Here is a 19517-nt window from a genome sequence, read left to right as displayed (position 1 = left end):
ACAATATTAATTGCATAGACACATCATGCATAGACTCACCATGATATTATTGAGAATCGTAGATTTTTAGGTCAAATACATCTTTAAATTTTCTAAATTTGACAAAAATATCATGTCAATCCTTTAAATTTTATAAATTTTAAATGGGTCTTGTTTGTCCCTTAAATTTTTTAAGAACCTGTTTGATTTTATTTTTTTAAATATGTTCATTAAACTAGCAATTTTAAGGACTTATTTAAAACTTAAAATAACTTAAAGGATATATTTTAAACTTAAAAAACTTAAAAGGATTAATTCGGTATTTTTGTCAAACTTAAAAGATAAAAAAAAGGTATTTAACCCGAATTTTTATTCACTTTCTACGATTCTATCAAAACCTAATTATTGGTGGCAAACAAACCAAATTGCTACCTTAACAAAGGCAACTTTGTTAGTTCACACCTATTCCTCGGGTCAGTTACGCATTTTATATCCAATTTCATCTTATATTGTTACTGCCTCAAAAATAAAATATCTTATATTTTCACTTTAATACTTAAAGAATATCCTAGATCTACTATCTTAAGAAAAAGAAGAAAAAAAAAAGTAACGCCTGTAATAATGGAGATACACATTATCATGGTACGCTAACAACATTCACTATCCTAAGAAAAGTAATTCAACTGCGTCACAAATTCAAGGTTGCAAAGTAAAATGAGCAGATGGATCTTCATAATTTATCAAACAATAAGTATGAAAATTTAAGACGGTAAATAGAAAGATAGGAAATAATGAAAACATGTTTTCCTCAAGTCTTATATCTCTCTTTCTTACTCTACCACTCTATCCTTTAGCTTTAGAATGGTCAAAACAGCCAACATGATTTATGTGGTCGTCTGTGTATAGATCAAAATTAACATACGGGAAATATTTACATAACACTTCAATAGCGTGATCTAGTAGTTCAAACCCCAGTCATAAGGCTGATATGTAACCTTCAATTCAGAAGAGGCAAGCAGGTCCAATAATATTGCTGAGTCAGTTGGATCTAAATAGTTTGACACATGCTTGATCACCTCAACCTCGCTCTTGCCAAAATCTATACTATACCTAAACATGAACAATGAGGAATGGTTATTTTATTTTAACTGACATATTGTTAATTGATATTTCTACAAATTTTACATATCACATTAAAATCTTACGTACTTTGAATTTGAAACATTCAACTAAGTATAGAATTGTAAAAGGTTTCTTACTCGTTGTGTTAGATAAAATGTGCTAGTGTATAAGATATTAAGGAGTTGTTTTATTTGTTCAAAAGAACTAACCATTTAAGAATCTTGCTGACATATGCAGTCTTTGCCGTCAAATCAATCACAAGACCTCCACTTCTTAGGAAATTACGAGTTGCATCCAATAATTCTTCGTCAATTTTTCCAGGAGAATAGCATCGAAGGGCAGGCCCAGATCGGGTGCCACATACCAAAGCAAAATGAATCATAGGCTCGGGGTAAGGGAGTGCAACCTATCAAATAAATGAATCAACGTGAACATCAAAAACTGATCAAAGTCTGCATGTGATTGTAAAATAAGTTAAACATGAAAGTGATTGTGCCAAACAACAACAACAAAATAGCTTACCTTTAAGCGTTTATCTTTTGCACCAAATGGCTTCTTAAGGTTATATGGAGGTCGTAGGTTTCCCCTCAATATTCCATTTTGAATAGCTGAAAGGGAGTAGGTGGAACCACCTATAACATATTTGAACTCTCCAAATAATTTCCTTCTTTCCAATGCTCCATCTGGATGACCCAATATTAAGATTGCATGGATGGTCATCATGTTATAAAGATTAATAAAGAAAGCAAGCTTTTCTTCTCTAGACAAATCCAATATTTCAACTCTTTGGAGCTCTTCAACTATTCTCAGATACCTACAATGTCAACAAATAGCATGTGAACTTGCAAAATGACTGAATGGACTATCAAATATCGTATAAAGCGTCAGAGTTCTAAACTTCTAACGGAAACCAAAATACAAAAAATAATGAAGGCACCTGGCGAACTCCTCACTTCCATGCAAACTTGTATAGTCAACGCGACATCCATCTTCAATAGCATAGGCTTCGAACATTGCAGAGGCCAGAAATCTCAGCCTTGATGCAATTTCTGCGATAGGCTTTGGATTAATGGTAATAATACCCTTTGGAATATTGTAACATTGTGACATCACAATTGGATCATCATCCAAAAAGCGATATACATGATTGCCATCTTCAAATAAATTTTCACTAAATCAAAACAAAAATTAGTAAATATCGTTAACTTTGTAACAACAAAACAAATTAAACATTAAAAATCAGAACTCTTAATATAGACTCACTCAAGAACATGTCGAAAGAAAAATTTGTCAGCAAGCTTTCGAGCAAATTCAACAGCCTGCACCACCAGACAAAATAAAAAAAAAAGAAGAAAAACAATGGCTTTGTGAAGCCAAAAATAAATTGTGCTCGAATGAATCTATGGGATATTGAGTGCATGATTTGTTTGTTTGATTGTGTTATTCAAATCATAACAAAATAGAGTTCTATGCAATACATTATTATATATGATCTTTTAAATCTATGGATATTTAGTGTATAATTTTTTTGATTGCTTTGATAAGACCTACAAATTGTATTTGAAAGAATCTATGTGATAAGTGTGATATGAATTGTTTGATTATGTCATTCAAAGTACAGTTAGACCTCATTTTATGTAATACATTATATATGATCTTCTGAATCATGAGAAATTTAGCGTATGATTTGTTTAATCATGAAACTGTATCCAAGTAAATTTATGTGATATTTAGTGTATGATTTGTTTGATTACGTATGAATTTGTGGAATCACTTATGTGGTGTCTATTGACACATTAGACCCAAAGCTAAGACAACTAAACAAGCTTACCTCTTGCCTTTCCAAATATTGATCTTCTGATAAGAAGTCTAAAGCATCAGATCCCAAAAAACAGTTGGTAAACCTGCGCATTTTGTACAATCTGTCTTTCACAGTAATAGATTCTTTCATTTTGTGTACAACAAGAGCCAATTCATCAACTGCCCCACTAACGGAAATATCATCCTCTCCAGAAAAAGGCGGTGATGGGGTCTCAAATAACGGTGCTTCGGTAATAAGAAAGTCAATCTTCTCATCAAGCTTTCCAGATTCATCCAAGTTTTTAAGCTCACTCAAGCCTCCAATACATATTTCATTGAAAAACAACTTGGGAACAGAAGTAGATCCAGATATCTTATCCAACTCCATCTTTCTACTAGGGTATACATCTATGTTGATTTCCACAAACCTAAGTCTTTTTGTACGTAAAAATAGCCTAAATATTCTAGATTCTTGACACCCTAGTTTGGTGTACAATATAATCCTTCCTTTCATGGCTATTGGTGATGATGGACCATTTGTTACTGAATCCCTCTGATCAGTTTTGTTTTCCACATCAACATCAAATGACTTCTTAATATAATTTAAGGGATTCCAAGCAGATTTCTCCACTGGCTTCTCAGAAACCAATTTGGCTTCATTAACTTCTGAGACATCTGAAACATTCTTGCCTTCATCATCAAAATCACCCACATCAGCTTCATCACTTTTTCCAGAAAGGCGGCGCAGCATAGTGGAGACTGCCACTGCACTTTTCTCCTTTACAAGATTTTTAAGAGCGACTGCCTTCTCAACCACACCTGGACTGTCCTGATCTCCATCCAATTTACGGGTGGATGTGCTCCGGTTAACTTCCATCCCCGGAACCTCGGTTCCATCAAATACAGGGTCCAAATTGTTGTCCTCACTTGGAATTTCATCTGCCTTCTGATCCATATCTGTGGATTCTATGTCTCTACCGTCATTCTCTGCTTTAGCCAAATCATCCTGTCCATATTTGTGCATTTCATCTAGATTTGTATCTTCACTTTTAGCCTCAAAATTTCTGTTGGCCTCCACCTTATCTCCACCAGAATACTCTTTTCCAACATTATCAATTTCAGTTTCAGAATTGATCGGAGCTAAACCAGAATCTCCAGTGACATTGATTTTTTTCTCTTCATCATTGTCATCCGTTATCACGTCCGATGTATCATCCAGTTTACTGTCAAACTTAGGGCCATCATGAACAACATTCTGAGATTTTGTCTCTTTATCCCGATCTTCAATCTGAATGGCAGAAGCATCTACTTGCAGCTTCTCAACCGCTTGGGAACTTGCTTCCTTTGTCTCCAACAAATGCTGATCTTCCATGGCGATAGCAAGCAATGATTTATATGCTATGTTAGACTTGAATTCAAAGATCTGCAATCAATAACACAACAAAATGTCAGTGTAAGCATAATCTCCTTATCTGCAATTGTTTTTCATTCCTTATTTGATTGGTAATAGGTGTTGTCAATCGCAGATCTCATAAAACATCAGATTGTTCAAATTCAGCTATGCTATAGCGCTACAACACCATAAAATAGCAGATTGTTCAAATTCAGCAATGCTATAGGCGCTACAACACCACTATAGCCGCTATTGACAGCATTGTAAGTAATTAATTATTTCCTTATTTCCAATATTCATCAAGTATCACTATGCAAACTTAGAGCCCAATAAATAAAAATGAATTTTATAATTACACAGACATCAATCATATTATTTCCCTATCTTGGCATGTCATAACATAGACATCTAATCATACTTCAGTATCTTGACATTTTCAAATAAAATTCATGTATTATTCCTAATAGTTCCAATACAAACTCGGTAACAGCGTGTGTTTTAATAAACAAGTCATATAGAATACAAATCTGAATATATAACAAAAACGAGTTCCAGATCTAAAAGAAGCAGTGTGTGTCAGAAATAAGATAAGATGAAGATGAAAAAACCTTACCTAAACCGTTTGAAAGATCGGAAGGGAAAGGAAGAAGAAATGCGTTATCGTTGTTGACTTTGAATGAAGAGTGCAAAGTTGAATGAAAAATGAAACGTAAGATTAGGTTATCATTCATTCATTATTCATTAGTCAGTCAGACAGACAAATAGAGGGAGAAGCGGGAAGTCCTTCCTTGGTCTGGGTTTGGGGCGGCTGGCTGTGTCCAAAATCAATATTTTTTAGTCAAAGCTCAAAAAATATTTCAACATTTTATTTTATTCTCTCTAAAAAACTTCTTAGACTTTTAGTCTTAATAAAAAATTTCTATTACATATCATTTTTAATCTTTTATTTTTAAATCAACTTATGTGCATCATTCAAAATTTTGAATTATTTTTTTTACAAACATGTTTTGATAAAAAAAAAAAAAAAACAAGAAGTTTATGGAAAAAATCTTATAATATTTTAAACATCATACAATTTTTTTTTAAAGGAAACACATGATCCAACTTACAAGCAAAGATTAAAAATGTAACAGAAAAACTTTTGGAAAATTTTAAGGTTAAAAATAAAATTAGGGGGACTAAAATGAATAAATTGGAACATCTATAGAGACAAAAAACATGTTTAATCTTATATGTTTTTTTTTAACCAAATCCTCTATGTGTAACTGTATAAACTAATTCTTTGAGCCAAATAGGACCCTATGAAATTTAACATTGTTGTACTAAATAAATAATATTCCAACATTCCTTCAAAAAAAGTAAAAAATATTCCAACATTTTGGTCTTCGTTCAGAATATAAAACAAAACTCGTTATTTATTTTTTTTTTGTCTAGAAACTCGTTATTTTCTAGCACCACCAACTAATGGTGATTTAATTCTAATAAAAATAAGAAAAAACATATTAAAAATTAAATATAAACGAAACAAATTTTTATTAATTTTTTTGACTTTATTTTTGCCAATATCGGTTATATAAAACTTGGTAGATGCGAGGGCCTAACTCCTAAGACAAACTAACAAGAAATTTTAACAGCTTGGGAGAACAAGACCCTAGTGATATCATCAACTAAGAAGAAAGATGATCTTCAATTTTTACCGAGGAATATTTTGAAGGAGAGAATATCTTGAAGGAGTGATATCATGTGTGACGAATGTTGATTTGTCTCGGAATTTGCTTTAGTATACTTATTTTTATATGTATTTTTTATTTTATTTCTTTCAAATATGTTGGCACACCCCGATCATGTTAGAAGCAACAAGCTGACCTTGACTGTCTCGGCCAGAGCGAGTGATTTGGTAGGCATGAGTGAGAAAGGTCATGTGTGACATTCTCAGACTATCTTAGGTGTCAAAGCTTGAGCCCGAGGAAGCAAAGGCCCAACATGACGAGTTAGAAGAGCATGCGGATGCTGAGATGCAGAATGCGATGCTGCCCCCAACGATACGTATCATGATAGCCTAGAAGACACACTAGTCCTCGACCTGTATGCTCATCACGTCATCAGACACATATGAGAGGGAGATGTAAGACTTTAAAATGATTATTTTTGTTTATATTTTTCAGGGTTTTTTGTACATGTTTATTATGATATATATTTTTATTATTTATTTTCATTAAATTATTTTTTTTGTTTTTTAGAGTTCCATCCCAGTTTAGAAGAGTGTCAACTGTAAGAAGAATTTCTCAAAGCTCGCAAAACTTAATGCACAATGGTTCAGAGACGCTATCAGAGGCATAGGCAAGGGCGGAGCCATCCCCCAACTAGCCTGGGCACTAGCTTAGGCTCAGCTCCAACTTTTTTTGTAGCAAGTCCAGCCATTACTAGAACTTTTAGCTTTTCCTGCGAATTTTTGTGTAAATTCCGCAGGAAACACATTTCCTGCAGATTTTGCCAAGGATTTAGGTTCCCAGGTGAGGTAATACCATAGGATTTTAGGATCGCAGGAAAGATATATCCGCAGAAAATGTGAAATTATCTGCAGAAAATGTGAAATTATTCGCAGGAATGAAGTAACGTTTTGCGATAAATTTTTTGCCCAGACTCTATAAAATTCCTGACTCCGCCATTGTGCATAGGACTTTTTACATATCATAATATTTTCAATAGTTGTGTTTATTCATTTATAATCATGTTATAATACTAACACATCTTCGCCAAATCCATAATTCATAAAGACATACAACCATGAAAATCCAAAACATAGAGAAATTCCCAAACAAGCAAGCCCATCGTTATGGATTTCATTATGTTCAATTTTGTGTATTAGGGTTTATTATTATTGAGGATCACGGATATTTTTTCTTCTTTTTCTATCTTTCCATAAAAAAAAAAAAAAAAATTTTGATGCTTAATCGGTGACAAACAAGCCAAATTGCTACCTTGGTAAAGACACCTTTGTTGATTCTCATCTAGTCCTCGTACCATTTACTCATTTTATATCCATTTTCATCTTTTTTTTTTTTGAGAGCATCCATTTTCATCTTATATTGTTACCTTTTTTTTTTTGACACTATCTTCGTATCTTATATTGTTACTTTAATCCTTAATGAATGATTTGCCTTGATCTACTATCTTAAGTCTTAAAAAAAAAAAGGTAACTCCTGTAATAATGGAGATACACATCATCATGGTACGGTAAGTGTGGAGAGTAAGAAACGGATTAAAGTGAAAGTTGTGCAGAATAACCTTAACTTATTCCTTGTAAAATAAAAAACCTTAACTTATTTTATGTTCCTCCATCCACAAATCTGAAATAGATCTTTTAATTTGCACAATCACTTATATTATTATTCAAACAAAAGATTCGGTTGTCACTATAACCTCGTTTTGTAAAATACTTTGGACTACAACATGGATTTTGTCATATACATGCAGGCTCTTAATGTTTTATTTAGCCCTTATAAATTAGTTTTAGCCCCATCATCAAGAAATTATTGTGTTCCTAAATAAATTAATCATGCAACCCTGCCCCCACAAAGTGTGATCGCCTTCTCATGGACTCGTATAGTGGATCAATTATTCTTCTTTCTTTTTTGATAAAAGGAGGAATTCTTTTATATACTAACCAAAAATAGATTGGTATATATGGCTATAGGACGAATGAATACATTTACACAAAATTGTAACAACATGACGATGAATGATGATAAAACTAAGAAAATTGCTTTTTTGACATGAAATATTTTTTATTAACATAAGTAATTAACTAAAAAGCCCCCAACGGTAGTTGCCGGCAGTTAACTGCTGCTGAATTCCTTTCTTCATATTACGCACTCTGTAAATAAAATTAAAACACCCAAAAACTGTAATTGTTGTTTACCATTTCATTCCCAACTTTTATGTTTGTGTTTTCCACTATCACTACTCATGAACCAGGATAGATCTAGAGTTTTGGATTGCCTGCAATTCATTCCTCTTTGTACTTTGAGTCTGATTGTGTTGTTTGGGAATTTGAAAAAATTGACTATTTTTTCTCTCCAATTTGATGATTGAGAATTATTTGATTCCCTTATGTTTGGCAAATATGAGTCGAAGAAGCAATATTATTGGCATCTTACCCTATTTTGTCTAAGACATTATTGTTGTTCCCACCTTCATATCCATAAACAAGATACCCATATTGTAAAATAGAACCATTCTTAATTGAATTAAGGTACATATACAGCGCTAGTGCTTGAGGTAATATGTAAGTAGTTATTTATTATGATTTGCTAAGAAATACACAATATTTGTGGATATTTCAATCCAATACGTACTTACCATGCTTCTGGAACAAAGGAATGCTACAACAATGAAATTTTGGTGAATTTATTCAACTGAAAAAATGGAAAAAGGGTCTACCATCTCCCTACTTTGCCTCACATTTCCCTTTTTTCTTTGAAAATGAGAAGAAAATTTGAAATGAATGAAAAAGGCAGCGTGAGGCAAATGAAATATGAGAGAAGGTAAAGTGGAGAAGACAAGCGTCTTTTACAGTTTTTATGTTTTACATTTAGCGGTGGTTAACTACTGTTGGATCCCAACAGTAGTTAACTACCGCTAGGTCCCCAACGGTAATTAACTACCGTTTGAGATATTTAAGTATTTTATCTGTTATTGTGAAATTTTCAATGTCGGAAAAGCAATTTTCTAAAACTAAGTCTTTACAACATGCAGTTGCTACTTTCCCTTTTCAATCTTAAAGAGTTTTTTGATGCAATCTTTCCTTTCCTCGTGTCAACTGTTTAGGCATAATGCATTGCATATGTACCACTAGGATTTGTCTATGTTTATTAACATAACATTTCTCTCTTTTTCTCACTCACACTACACACATTACACATAGACATTAAGAAGCAAAAAGTCTTGGGATGGTGTGTATTCACAATTATAACGGTTAAGTTATGCAAGTCACAAATAACCCTCAAGGCTAAAAAGTTCAAATATATAGTCTCAAACGATATTTTATGCTTTTAAAAGATTCGAAAGATAACTCTTAAATATTGTTTTTTTTAGTATTAATAGCTAATAAGCGGGTTAAAAGAGCAACCATCAATCCCTTTGAGTTTAACTCAGTTAGTAGAATATTGCATATTATATATAGGAGCCGGGATTCGAACCTCAGACACCTCACTACTCCACATTTAATATGTGTGAATTCTAACCATTAGATTATCTGACCAAAAAAAAAGCAACCATCATGTTAGAAAGTTTCCACTCCCACTAAAAAAAGTTCCCACTCAATAAGCCTTAGTTAAGAGGTCTTCAAAGCTCTAAATATGGTCCATAGTCCCAAACTTATTTTTAGGAAAATATTTGTTCACAACTGTTCTTATAAAAAAACTTTTTACCCCTGAAAGTTATTTTTCTTCAATTCTTTTTAAAATATATACGAAGTTATCTTCAAAATATGATAGAAAAAAGATTTATTTTTTCCTTAAAAAAAAAAAAAAGATTTATTTTATTCAATCTTTTTAATGCATCAAACATTATATTTAAACATGATAGGGTAAATATATCATATTCTGTCTCTTTATTCTGACTATCAAACAAGTTTTATTACTCCAATCATTCTTAATTATAAGCTAAAATTGGCCAAAGAAAATTGACGCACTTGATTATTTTTTTACTTCATGATATTAACCGACGCAGTCGGAAGCGTAGGCTAGCAAACGATAAACCTATATTGAAAAGAGACAAGTTTGCAAAGGACAAACTTATGAAAATAGGGTTCCATATGTTGTGTACAAGTGTGAGTTATATGTCTCACATCAGATAGAAAAGTAAAGGTTGAACACCTTATAAGTAAGAGAACCCATAATAAACTCATAGCCTTAAGGTTTTGGGTAAGAGTGTGTGACGTCTCTCTCACTTGTGTGATTGTTCTAGCCTCGGTGTGGGCAGTCCCCCGAGCTCCCCTCAGTGGCCCAACACCATAATCCACTAAAATTTGAAAAAACTCTTAAAATATTATTGAATGGATAAAAGTTAGCTATTAAACCACAAGGAATGTCTGTAATTATTTGATGACTATGATTGAATGTCAATGTAAAAAACACTTACACCAACAATGCTTATAAATTAAATATTTTTTTAATATAACTTATTGGTTAAATTGGAGAGATGGTGATATTTTTCCTTTCGGTAGTGGATCACAATGAAACTCGAAACTCTTAGGCCTGTGTCTGCACTAATAGCTACATTAAGGTCAAGGAACACATATTAAAAAAAAAAAAAGTTATTCACGGTAGTTAAGCATGCAGGGCTTTTTGTAGCAGATTAAAAGGTGGCCTAGTCAAAAAATGTACAATCCACAAGAAATGGAGATCATGAACTTCAAGATTGATAATATAATTAATTGTTATCATAATCAGATCAAAGGAAAATTATTGGTGTTAAAGTTGATGGAGTAATTCACTGTAATAGCTGATGGAAAAAGAAGAAAAAGTAAGAAAATAAAGAAGATAATAACTAACTACTTTTTTCCAAAATCGTTTTATCTTCTTCACCTTTATAAAAGCAATGCATGAGTACGTGGATGTGTCGTTTATGAAACGCATATACCTTTCCCTATGAGGTTGGAAGGGACAGCTTTGATGGAATATACAAGTTTAATCTGTTGGCATGAACATGATCAACTAGACCATACTATATATATAACTTCATTACTATCAAAGTTGATGATGTGCCAGGTTTGTATGATCACTAAAGTGAAACAATTGAGTATTTTAGGTAAATACAACTTTTCTTTTTAGGAACAAACAAGATAAGGTTCACTCATCCTTCCTATTCTGCAAGTTAGAGGATAACCTAAAACAGCAAGGGGGACTGCCCTTGCCAAATTAAATAACATGGCTCTATCATGCTATTAACCAATTATATTTTGACATATTAAAAGCAACTAAATTTAATTGAGCTCAAATAGTCAATGAACTCCATCAAATGAAGAATCGTTCGTAAGGACTCAAATTCGATTTTTTGGTGAAACAATTCTTTAGTTATGTCAACCTTACCTCATGACCGAACTTTAGACTGCTAAAACCCCTTCCCCCAAGAACCGAGGGATTGACGCACAAAAAAATGGTTTGTAAGATCCAACTCAACTGGTAATACCAAAATTGTTAGGATGATATTGGGTTTGAAAACATAATCTCCTTTACATGTGTGTGAGTTTGCGACACTATTTGACTGTATAACTTTTTTTACACAATAGTACATCAATTTAAATTAATTCAAAGAATATACTCTATTATATATATGAACCACCTTCGAGAAACACTTTATAAATCCAATTAAGTTCCCATGATGTTTCTTAAAAGCATGAAAATGTTTAAACGTCTATGCAAATATTAAACTGCAAAGCTCACTTTTGATTAAAATAAAAGAAAAATAACAAAAGTCTAGGATATATAAATGAATATTACACTTTCCTTAAAAAAAATTACACTTAATAAAGTGTTTATCTTTTCTTAAACTATAAATTAACACAATATGACACATTTGATCGATAAGCGAGTCTCTTAATCATGTGATCCCAATAATAGGGTGAATATAATTAGATCATTTTGTGGTATAAGGTGTACTGAAGTGGAGTGAAGTGAAATATAACTAAATTATTCCATTCCATTCCACCGTATATTACCATTCCAAACATAAGTGAATATACATTTGTTAAAAAAAAAAGTGAATATACATGCTTCATAGGATAAGTTTTTAATTCATGATAGACAATACATAAGGCACAACCAAAAAATTAGAGGGACAAGAAATGGGGGACATCATGGTCTTCAAAATTGTAAAAAATCGATTAACTTGGTATCTTACGTTTACAAAACAGTACTAGTGATTTAGTTCTTCAAATTTAAGAATATCTGTACATATTGTATTGAACTCTTGTTGCATTAATACAAATATAAAATCTTGAAAATTCTAATGCTAAAATAAATAAATAAAAAGACAAAATTGGCCAGCATTTTTAACTTAAAATACTAAAGTGTTATTGTTACTTTAAAATAAGTCTAAATTGTCCCTTTCATTAAAATTTAAAGAGCAAAATATAATAAAATAATGAAAACTTACCATACACGTAAGTCCAGGGCAAGACAAGGAATGAATCACAATCACATCAAGTAAAGATGAACATTGTACCAAAGAAAAAAAAAAGATGAACATGTGATCAATGAAGTGGTTAAGTACTTTCTTCTATGTAGTCTTTTTCATTTTCTTAATGCACTAGTATACTACAATTTTTTTTTTAATTAAAAAAAAAAAAGCTTTGGCACTCACTGTTTCTCATGAAGTGGGAACATAACAAAGTTAGCAAGTTGTGGCTTCAAAATATATTATTATAAACCAAAGAAGAAAAGGAAAAAGTTATGATCACTGATTAGTTATATCTAATGTCTCTATTATATATATTTCACTTGTCATCTTTAATTCCAACGTTGCTTTAATAGTTTGTTTGCATGCGGCAAATAATAGTGACATTATTTCACATCAACTAAGCTAGCTACTGATTTTGTCCATTATATATATTCAATTCTTAGCATCAATCAGAAGGGTCTTTCATTCTTAGACTAAACAAATTTTGAGGCTAAAAATTCTTTCAAGTTAGCATAGAAATCTATATAGGTTGGTACTCTATTCTTCCTTCTCTAGTAGTACTATATATATGTATTTAGTTTGGTTCCAATTTTCCATTTACATAACTTGATTTGAGCATAAGCTTGGACTCAAGTCATGCAAGACTTTGAAATTTTGAATTTCATTTGATAGAATGAATATGTTGATTTTGATTATTTGAAATTATTTTGTTCATAAGGTTAGTTTATCTCTTGATTTGTTTTAAGGAGGAGGGGGGGGGGGGGGGGGGGGGTATTTGTAACTTTTTGAGTATTGAATCATAGAAAATGACTAAAACAAATTAGGAGACAGCTGTTTTTTATCTCTTTTTTAAGATTCGAGCTTTGGATTTTTTTATAGTGATTGCATTAGTTTAATTAACATGAGAGACCATAAGTCTATTGTTTTGCAGTTTAAAATTAATGTGTTTTGTCTTCAATATTATTATCAGGTAGAAAATTCCATTTTTATCAATTGGATTTAGTGAGAGATTAATGGATATATACGAGCCATTCCAGCAAGTTAGCATGTGGGGTGACAGCTTTAAAGTTGAAGGTGGTCTTAATTCAATTGCTTCTCCAATGTTACTTGTGAACAGTAACACTACTAGCATGGAGAACAAGGTGAGTTATAACTAATAATTTGATTTTATTTATTTATTATTGTTACTTTTATGTTTAATGTGGAAACTAGATTATATAACAATCTTATGAATTTGAATTTTGCAGTCTGAATATATTCCACATGAACCAAGGGAGCATTCAGAAGCTGAACAAGAGATTACAAATAATAAGGTAATGATATTTGATCAAGGCATAAATTGTGACATTTTGATTTTTGTCCAAAATCTTTGTGATAAAACATGAAAGTTTTTGAGTTGTTTATGTGTCTGTGACATTATGTGCAGGTACTTAGACGCCTCGCTCAGAATCGAGAGGCTGCTAAGAAAAGCCGGGAACGCAAAAAGGTAATATAAGTAAATTTACTTATAGGAAAAGTCATTTGATTTGTTCTTTTGTTATGTAAAACGGTTGAGGAAATGAAAATTTTATAATGATGAAACATGAAAGCAGTTATAACTGACTAACAAACATATTTCTAACTAACTTTTAACTAATACAAAATATGAATCATATGGTTGAATATTGTGCAGGCTTATGTTAAACAATTAGAATCAAGCAGATTAAAGCTCATGCAATTGGAGCTGGAGATTGGGAGAGCAAGAAAGCAGGTGAACCAAAACTAACAATTAATTTACCATCTTTACTTATTATTTATATTTATGTTATGCTCTTTCAATTGTCAATTTTGGGCATAAATTAAAATTTGTACTTTAGTTGCAGGGTATTTCCACAGGAAGTGCATTAGACACCAGTTTTATGGGATCATCTGAAACAATAAACCCAGGTTTGTGATTCTTGATATTAATTTCAAGCATTCTTAATTTTTTTTTTAATTCTTGTTACATTTTTCTTATTGATTTGTGTGTTCTGTTAACCAGGGATTGTCGCGTTTGAAATTGAATACGGAAATTGGGTTGACGAGAACCATAGGCGGAATGAAGAGCTCAGAAATGCATTTCAAACTAATGCGTCCGAAGTGCAGCTCCGTCTAGTTGTTCAGAGTGTCTTGAATCATTACTCGGATCTTTTCAGAATGAAAACGGATGCTGCAAAGGCTGATCCCCTCTATTTAATCTCCGGTGTGTGGAAACCATCCGTAGAGCGACTTTTCCTATGGATCGGAGGATCTCGGCCATCACAGCTTCTAAATGTACAAATCTGATCTTAATAGCAAATTAGATTAAAAGTCGGTACTCTCGAAACCTCAACGAATCACTAACCATTATTAGTTTTTTTTCTGCTACAGCTCATTGTGCCACAACTTGAGCCTTTGTCTGATGAACAGATGTTTAGCATCAAAAAACTTCACCTGTCGTCTCAGCAAGCCGAAGATGCTCTTTCACAAGGACTAAATAAACTCCAGGAGAGTCTGGTCCAAGACATGGCATTTGTTCCATTAAATGCAGCAAATCATGGAATTCAGATGGCTATTGCTATAGACAAATTTGAGGGACTAGAAGGTTTTGTAATCCAGGTAATGTAACACCAAGAAATCTGAATCAACTAGGAATTTTCTAATGCCACTCTTTTATCCTAAGTCCTGGTGTTCAAACTATAACTAGACCCTTACTCATCATTACATTATTCAATTTGATACATTGTGAATGATTTGTGTTGTCCACAGGCAGATCATCTCAGGCAGCAAACTCTGATACACATGTCCCGCATCCTGTCTACGCACCAAGCTGCTAGGGGCTTGATTGCTCTAGGGGAATACTTTCATCGCCTTCGTACTATTTGTTCTCTCTGGACTTCTCGTCCATTCGATTCCATGAGGTCACCTAGGATTACTCCTTAGAGGAAGAGCCGGATACCTGCTTACGATACTTCTTCAGTTTCAACTTTACAGAACAGATGTTCAAATTTTGGTTGAATCTATATGTTATGTGTATAAACGAAACTTAATGTTGTGTAGCAGCAAGAGGCAATATTATATGATTTGATGCTATTAAGTTTAGAGTATGCTTGTACATACTATGTATTGAGTTGTGATTTGATGCTGTTTAGTTTAGAGTATGCTTGTACATACTATATATTGAATTAAAAGGAGTTCATCTTCGTTTTAGCATCTTTTGAATTGAAAGGAGTAGCAATTTAAGTGTATTTCAAAAGTTATATTCTGAATGAAGAGGGACATAAATCATTTCAATTCAAATGGGGCACTAGGACTTGTAGACAGGATCAGAAGATGTTATACAAATTATTGGTTGATTTCATGATTATATCTTACGCAAAACTATATAAATTGGAAAATGCAACACTAGAAACTTCAAGGAAAAAAAAATACTTCAATGGTGTATTGGTCACAAATAACCGATTCTCGCTATCACGGCCTTATTTTGATACCTCTACCATCATTCTCGGAATGGTTTGTTATAACTATATGTAGATTTTCTCTAACCGAACTACAACACCTCTTTTGTTTTAAATAACCCATTTTTGTTGTGAAATTCATTATGAGAGTCATCATCTTCCGATCATCTAACAACTTTGACTATAAGAAAAAGTTATGCATCCCATTTTAAGGTTGATTGTTTGGAGTGCCTTGTGATCTGGACGCATGTCTAACTTAAGTGGTTAGTGCGCAATGTATGTGAGTGTTGTAAATTTTATATACAGATAAAACTTAAATATATTTTAGGTATTTTGGAACACAAAAAGAAGCCAAACTGTCCACAAAAATATCCCGGGAAAATAATAATGGAAAATTCACGGCTATGAGAAAAAACAAAATCAAAATTTCCTCTTCAAGAAAAATTACAAAAAATGCTAAAATTAAAAGATTCTGTCAGATTCATGTGTGTTTGTTATCACTGAAAACCAAAAACCTATTCTCTTTGAAATTCAAAGAAAAAATATGAGCAATCTAAGAACCCTATGCAGAACTCAAACAGTGTTCTCCTTTATTAATTGCAGACACCAATTTCGATTTAGGGCCTCATTTTGGAACCCTAATTGCAAACCCTATTTACAATCTCCGTGGTTATATTCTACATGGCTTGGTTCTTCGGGTAATTCGAGCAGACCCATGCCTCAGTTTCGCCTCAATCAGAAGAGAACTGTGGCGAAAGCAACAAATTGGGATCAACAAAAAACCCCATATGAAACTCTTGGTAATTTTTGCTTTCAAGTTTGTTCCTTTTTGGAAAAATTGGGCAAAATTAATCTAACAGCTAAAAATTGGTAGTTTTTGCTTTAAAGTTTGTTCCTTTCGGAAGAAATTGGTTAACATTAATCTAACTGTTAAAAAATTAGTAATTTTCGCTTTCCTGGTATAATTTTATCAGAAATTTGTTAGTGGAATTGTAATTCATTCATTCATGGTTCAAAGATTAACTACTTGAATGATGGGTTATGCAGAAAATAAGAAATGGATGTGTTTGGGTTTGTTACTGTGTGGAGTATGTTTGTGTGATGTTGGTCTTTTTTTGTGGATAATTGTTTTGTTTTGAATGTTTGTTCATCAATTGTGTATGCTGAAACAACAGAATTGGAAGGAGATGCTGATGATGAGCAGATAAAGATTGCTTATAGACGTTTGGCGAAATTTTATCATCCAGATGGTATGTATCTTGATCTTACCTACTTTTTTTATTTTAGGGTCTTATGAAAGTTATGAACTTCTGATTTTGATGGCTTCATTGTTTGTTTGAATTTGATCCTATATTAATCATATATAGCAGTAATATATTATTTTTTCATTTAAGATGAAGCTAAGCAACTGCAACTGCAACTACTTAATGGTTATCATTTTGTCTTTAAAATGTTTTGAATGTTAGTATATACTAGGACTTGTAAGATGTTTGTTTTTCTCCATAAGCATGTTCACTCTACACAGAAGAAACATATCACAAACAACTAATAGTGTATTTGCTTGCCAAGTGTTTCTCCAACTATGAGCCATACAACTTAGTGTATGATTGGAAAGAACAATTTTCACGTGGTTACTGTGCAGTTATCAACAAGTTAACTCATTAGTAAAAAAAAAAATTAGATAACTCTTGGAGCTTCGGAATCATTGTGTGTTCAGTACGATCTTACTGTGTTTTCAGACATACCAATACACCATTAGTTGTTTGTGATATGTTTCTTCTGTGCTAGTGTTTTTTTTATTAAAGATGAATATAAACTCTCAATATGTAATAATCTCCTTATACTTTACTCTTCAAGTCTATGATGGAAGGGGAATCCTTGAGGAAGGTGAAACAGCAGAAGCTAGGTTCATCAAGATTCAAGCTGCTTATGAGTTGCTTATAGATTCAGAGAGGCGGAAAAAATATGACATGGCTAACCAGGCCAACCCTATGAAGGTAATATTTTTATTTTTGTGGTTATCAATAGTTGACTAGGTACTTTTTTTATCATTTACTTAGGAACTTAGCATTCTATTTTGCACATTTATTTTTACATTGCACACGTCAGGAACTTGTTATATGGGATTTCATGCGAATTATAATATCTGTGATTAGTAGTATCAACTATCAAGCCTGAACCAATCCAAGTCTTTGCAACTTAAATAATTGATGAAGCTGTTTCAATTTCTTCTTCTTCTTCTACGTTTCAAGCTGGTCAGTTAAACTAATATCTAATCTATGGATGGACTGTTCAGCAAAATAAATGCTAAAATATTAATTAATGCTGTTGAGTAATCGAATCACATTTGTTAATCCTATAGGAAGGAAAGAGATATGATGAATTTCTACCCTTTGTTTAAAAGCTAAAAGCATGACAGAGCCTGATGAACTTCAACAAATGACTACTGTTTAATCTTTTGTCCACAGAAGACGCTTTGAATTATTTACTAGCCACTCTTATATCTGTGGCTTTGATACAGCCTGAAATGGAAATACTTTCAAGTGTTGCCTCGAAAACTCATAAATCTTAAAATCGATACGACCAGTGATGGATGTAAATTTTTGTTCTTATTAATAGAATATATCAATTTTCTTTGTATTTTAGATTGATGTGCTGTGTCATTCAGGCATCTCAAGCATGGATGGAGTGGCTTATGAAAAAACGAAAAGCTTTTAATCAGCGGGGTGATATGGCAATTTATGCTTGGGCTGAGCAGCAGCAGCGTGAGTTGAATGTTCGTGCTCGTCAACTTTCTCGTTCAAAGGTATTAGGGTATGCTTGAATATGTTGTCAGTTAACTGTAGGATTAAATGACTGTATCACCTTGGTTTTCTCCCTACAAATAAAGTTATAGTCAGTTGTTGTTACATTTCACTTCCAATATTGAGTGATTCGGAAGAATCCATGGTCCTAGCTTCATACATAAACATCATAGAGCTGTTTTTCACCAAAGAATAGAGTGTTGGAAAATGTCAGTATCACATATTTCATTACCTCTCAGAACCATATGCTATTTTCCCCCCTTGCAAATGACTGGGAAGTATTTATGAAATCTCAGGTTGATCCAGATGAATATAGGAAGATTCTGGCAAGAGAAAAGAAGGCTTCAGCTGAACATTTCAGCAGTACCCTTAAAAGGCACACACTTATACTGCAGAAGAGAGATATAATGCGAAAAAAGGCCGACGAAGAAATGAAGAAGACTATAGGCCATCTCTTAGCCGCAGAAGGTCTTGAGCTTGATGATAGTGACGAGGAATTATAGTGAATGTGAGACTGGTGTCTATATTCTTACCAGTAGCTAATATGTGGATCCAATACCATAATGTCTCCCTCCATGGATCTGACAATTCTTTAATTATTATAATTATACAGAAGATATATGTAACATCAAAAAAAGGAGATATATGTACATATGTTTTGTTACTTCCAGACTAAATTGAATGAGAATTTATCATTGCAATTAGGGTCATTTGGACTGAGGAACTGAAATAATTCAGAATTTTAATTTCAGTTCTAATTTTATGTGCCAAGGGAATCCC

The 19517-nt window shown here is 32.6% G+C and overlaps 3 protein-coding genes across 4 annotated transcripts; 2 read left to right on the top strand and 1 right to left on the bottom strand.

The window, feature by feature from the left end:
* Window positions 1-681: 681 nt before the first annotated feature.
* LOC25489394 (uncharacterized) lies at window positions 682-5112 on the bottom strand. Its single transcript, XM_024779117.2, has 7 exons — window positions 4908-5112; window positions 2933-4324; window positions 2365-2420; window positions 2039-2272; window positions 1624-1915; window positions 1311-1507; window positions 682-1089 (listed from the first exon to the last, which is right to left on the bottom strand). The coding sequence occupies exons 2-7, from the start codon at window positions 4271-4273 to the stop codon at window positions 936-938; spliced, it is 2274 nt and encodes a 757-aa protein (XP_024634885.1). The 5' UTR covers window positions 4274-4324; window positions 4908-5112; the 3' UTR covers window positions 682-935.
* Window positions 5113-12833: 7721 nt separating this feature from the next.
* LOC25489393 (transcription factor TGA3) lies at window positions 12834-15688 on the top strand. Of its 2 annotated transcripts, none has more exons than XM_024777948.2 (9): window positions 12834-13006; window positions 13449-13620; window positions 13726-13791; window positions 13905-13964; window positions 14151-14228; window positions 14341-14404; window positions 14499-14770; window positions 14867-15094; window positions 15245-15688. In XM_024777948.2, the coding sequence occupies exons 2-9, from the start codon at window positions 13492-13494 to the stop codon at window positions 15416-15418; spliced, it is 1071 nt and encodes a 356-aa protein (XP_024633716.1). In that variant the 5' UTR covers window positions 12834-13006; window positions 13449-13491; the 3' UTR covers window positions 15419-15688. The 2 variants fall into 2 exon arrangements, with proteins under 2 accessions (XP_024633716.1, XP_024633715.1); XM_024777947.2 differs by having other exon boundaries at window positions 12837-13006; window positions 14335-14404.
* A 687-nt stretch (window positions 15689-16375) lies between these two features.
* Window positions 16376-19495, top strand: LOC112419874 (pre-mRNA-splicing factor cwf23). The gene is made up of 5 exons (XM_024777953.2): window positions 16376-16733; window positions 17109-17183; window positions 17791-17930; window positions 18602-18739; window positions 19034-19495. Exons 1-5 carry the CDS (start codon window positions 16478-16480, stop codon window positions 19238-19240), a joined length of 816 nt encoding a protein of 271 aa, XP_024633721.1. The 5' UTR covers window positions 16376-16477; the 3' UTR covers window positions 19241-19495.
* The last annotated feature ends 22 nt before the right edge of the window (window positions 19496-19517 follow it).

The sequence above is a fragment of the Medicago truncatula genome, chromosome 3 (assembly GCF_003473485.1).
Source record: "Medicago truncatula cultivar Jemalong A17 chromosome 3, MtrunA17r5.0-ANR, whole genome shotgun sequence".
NCBI classification, from domain to species: domain Eukaryota; kingdom Viridiplantae; phylum Streptophyta; class Magnoliopsida; order Fabales; family Fabaceae; genus Medicago; species Medicago truncatula.
The sequence above is the reverse complement of the archived record's forward strand: the minus strand, read 5'-3'. Positions and strand labels throughout refer to the sequence as shown.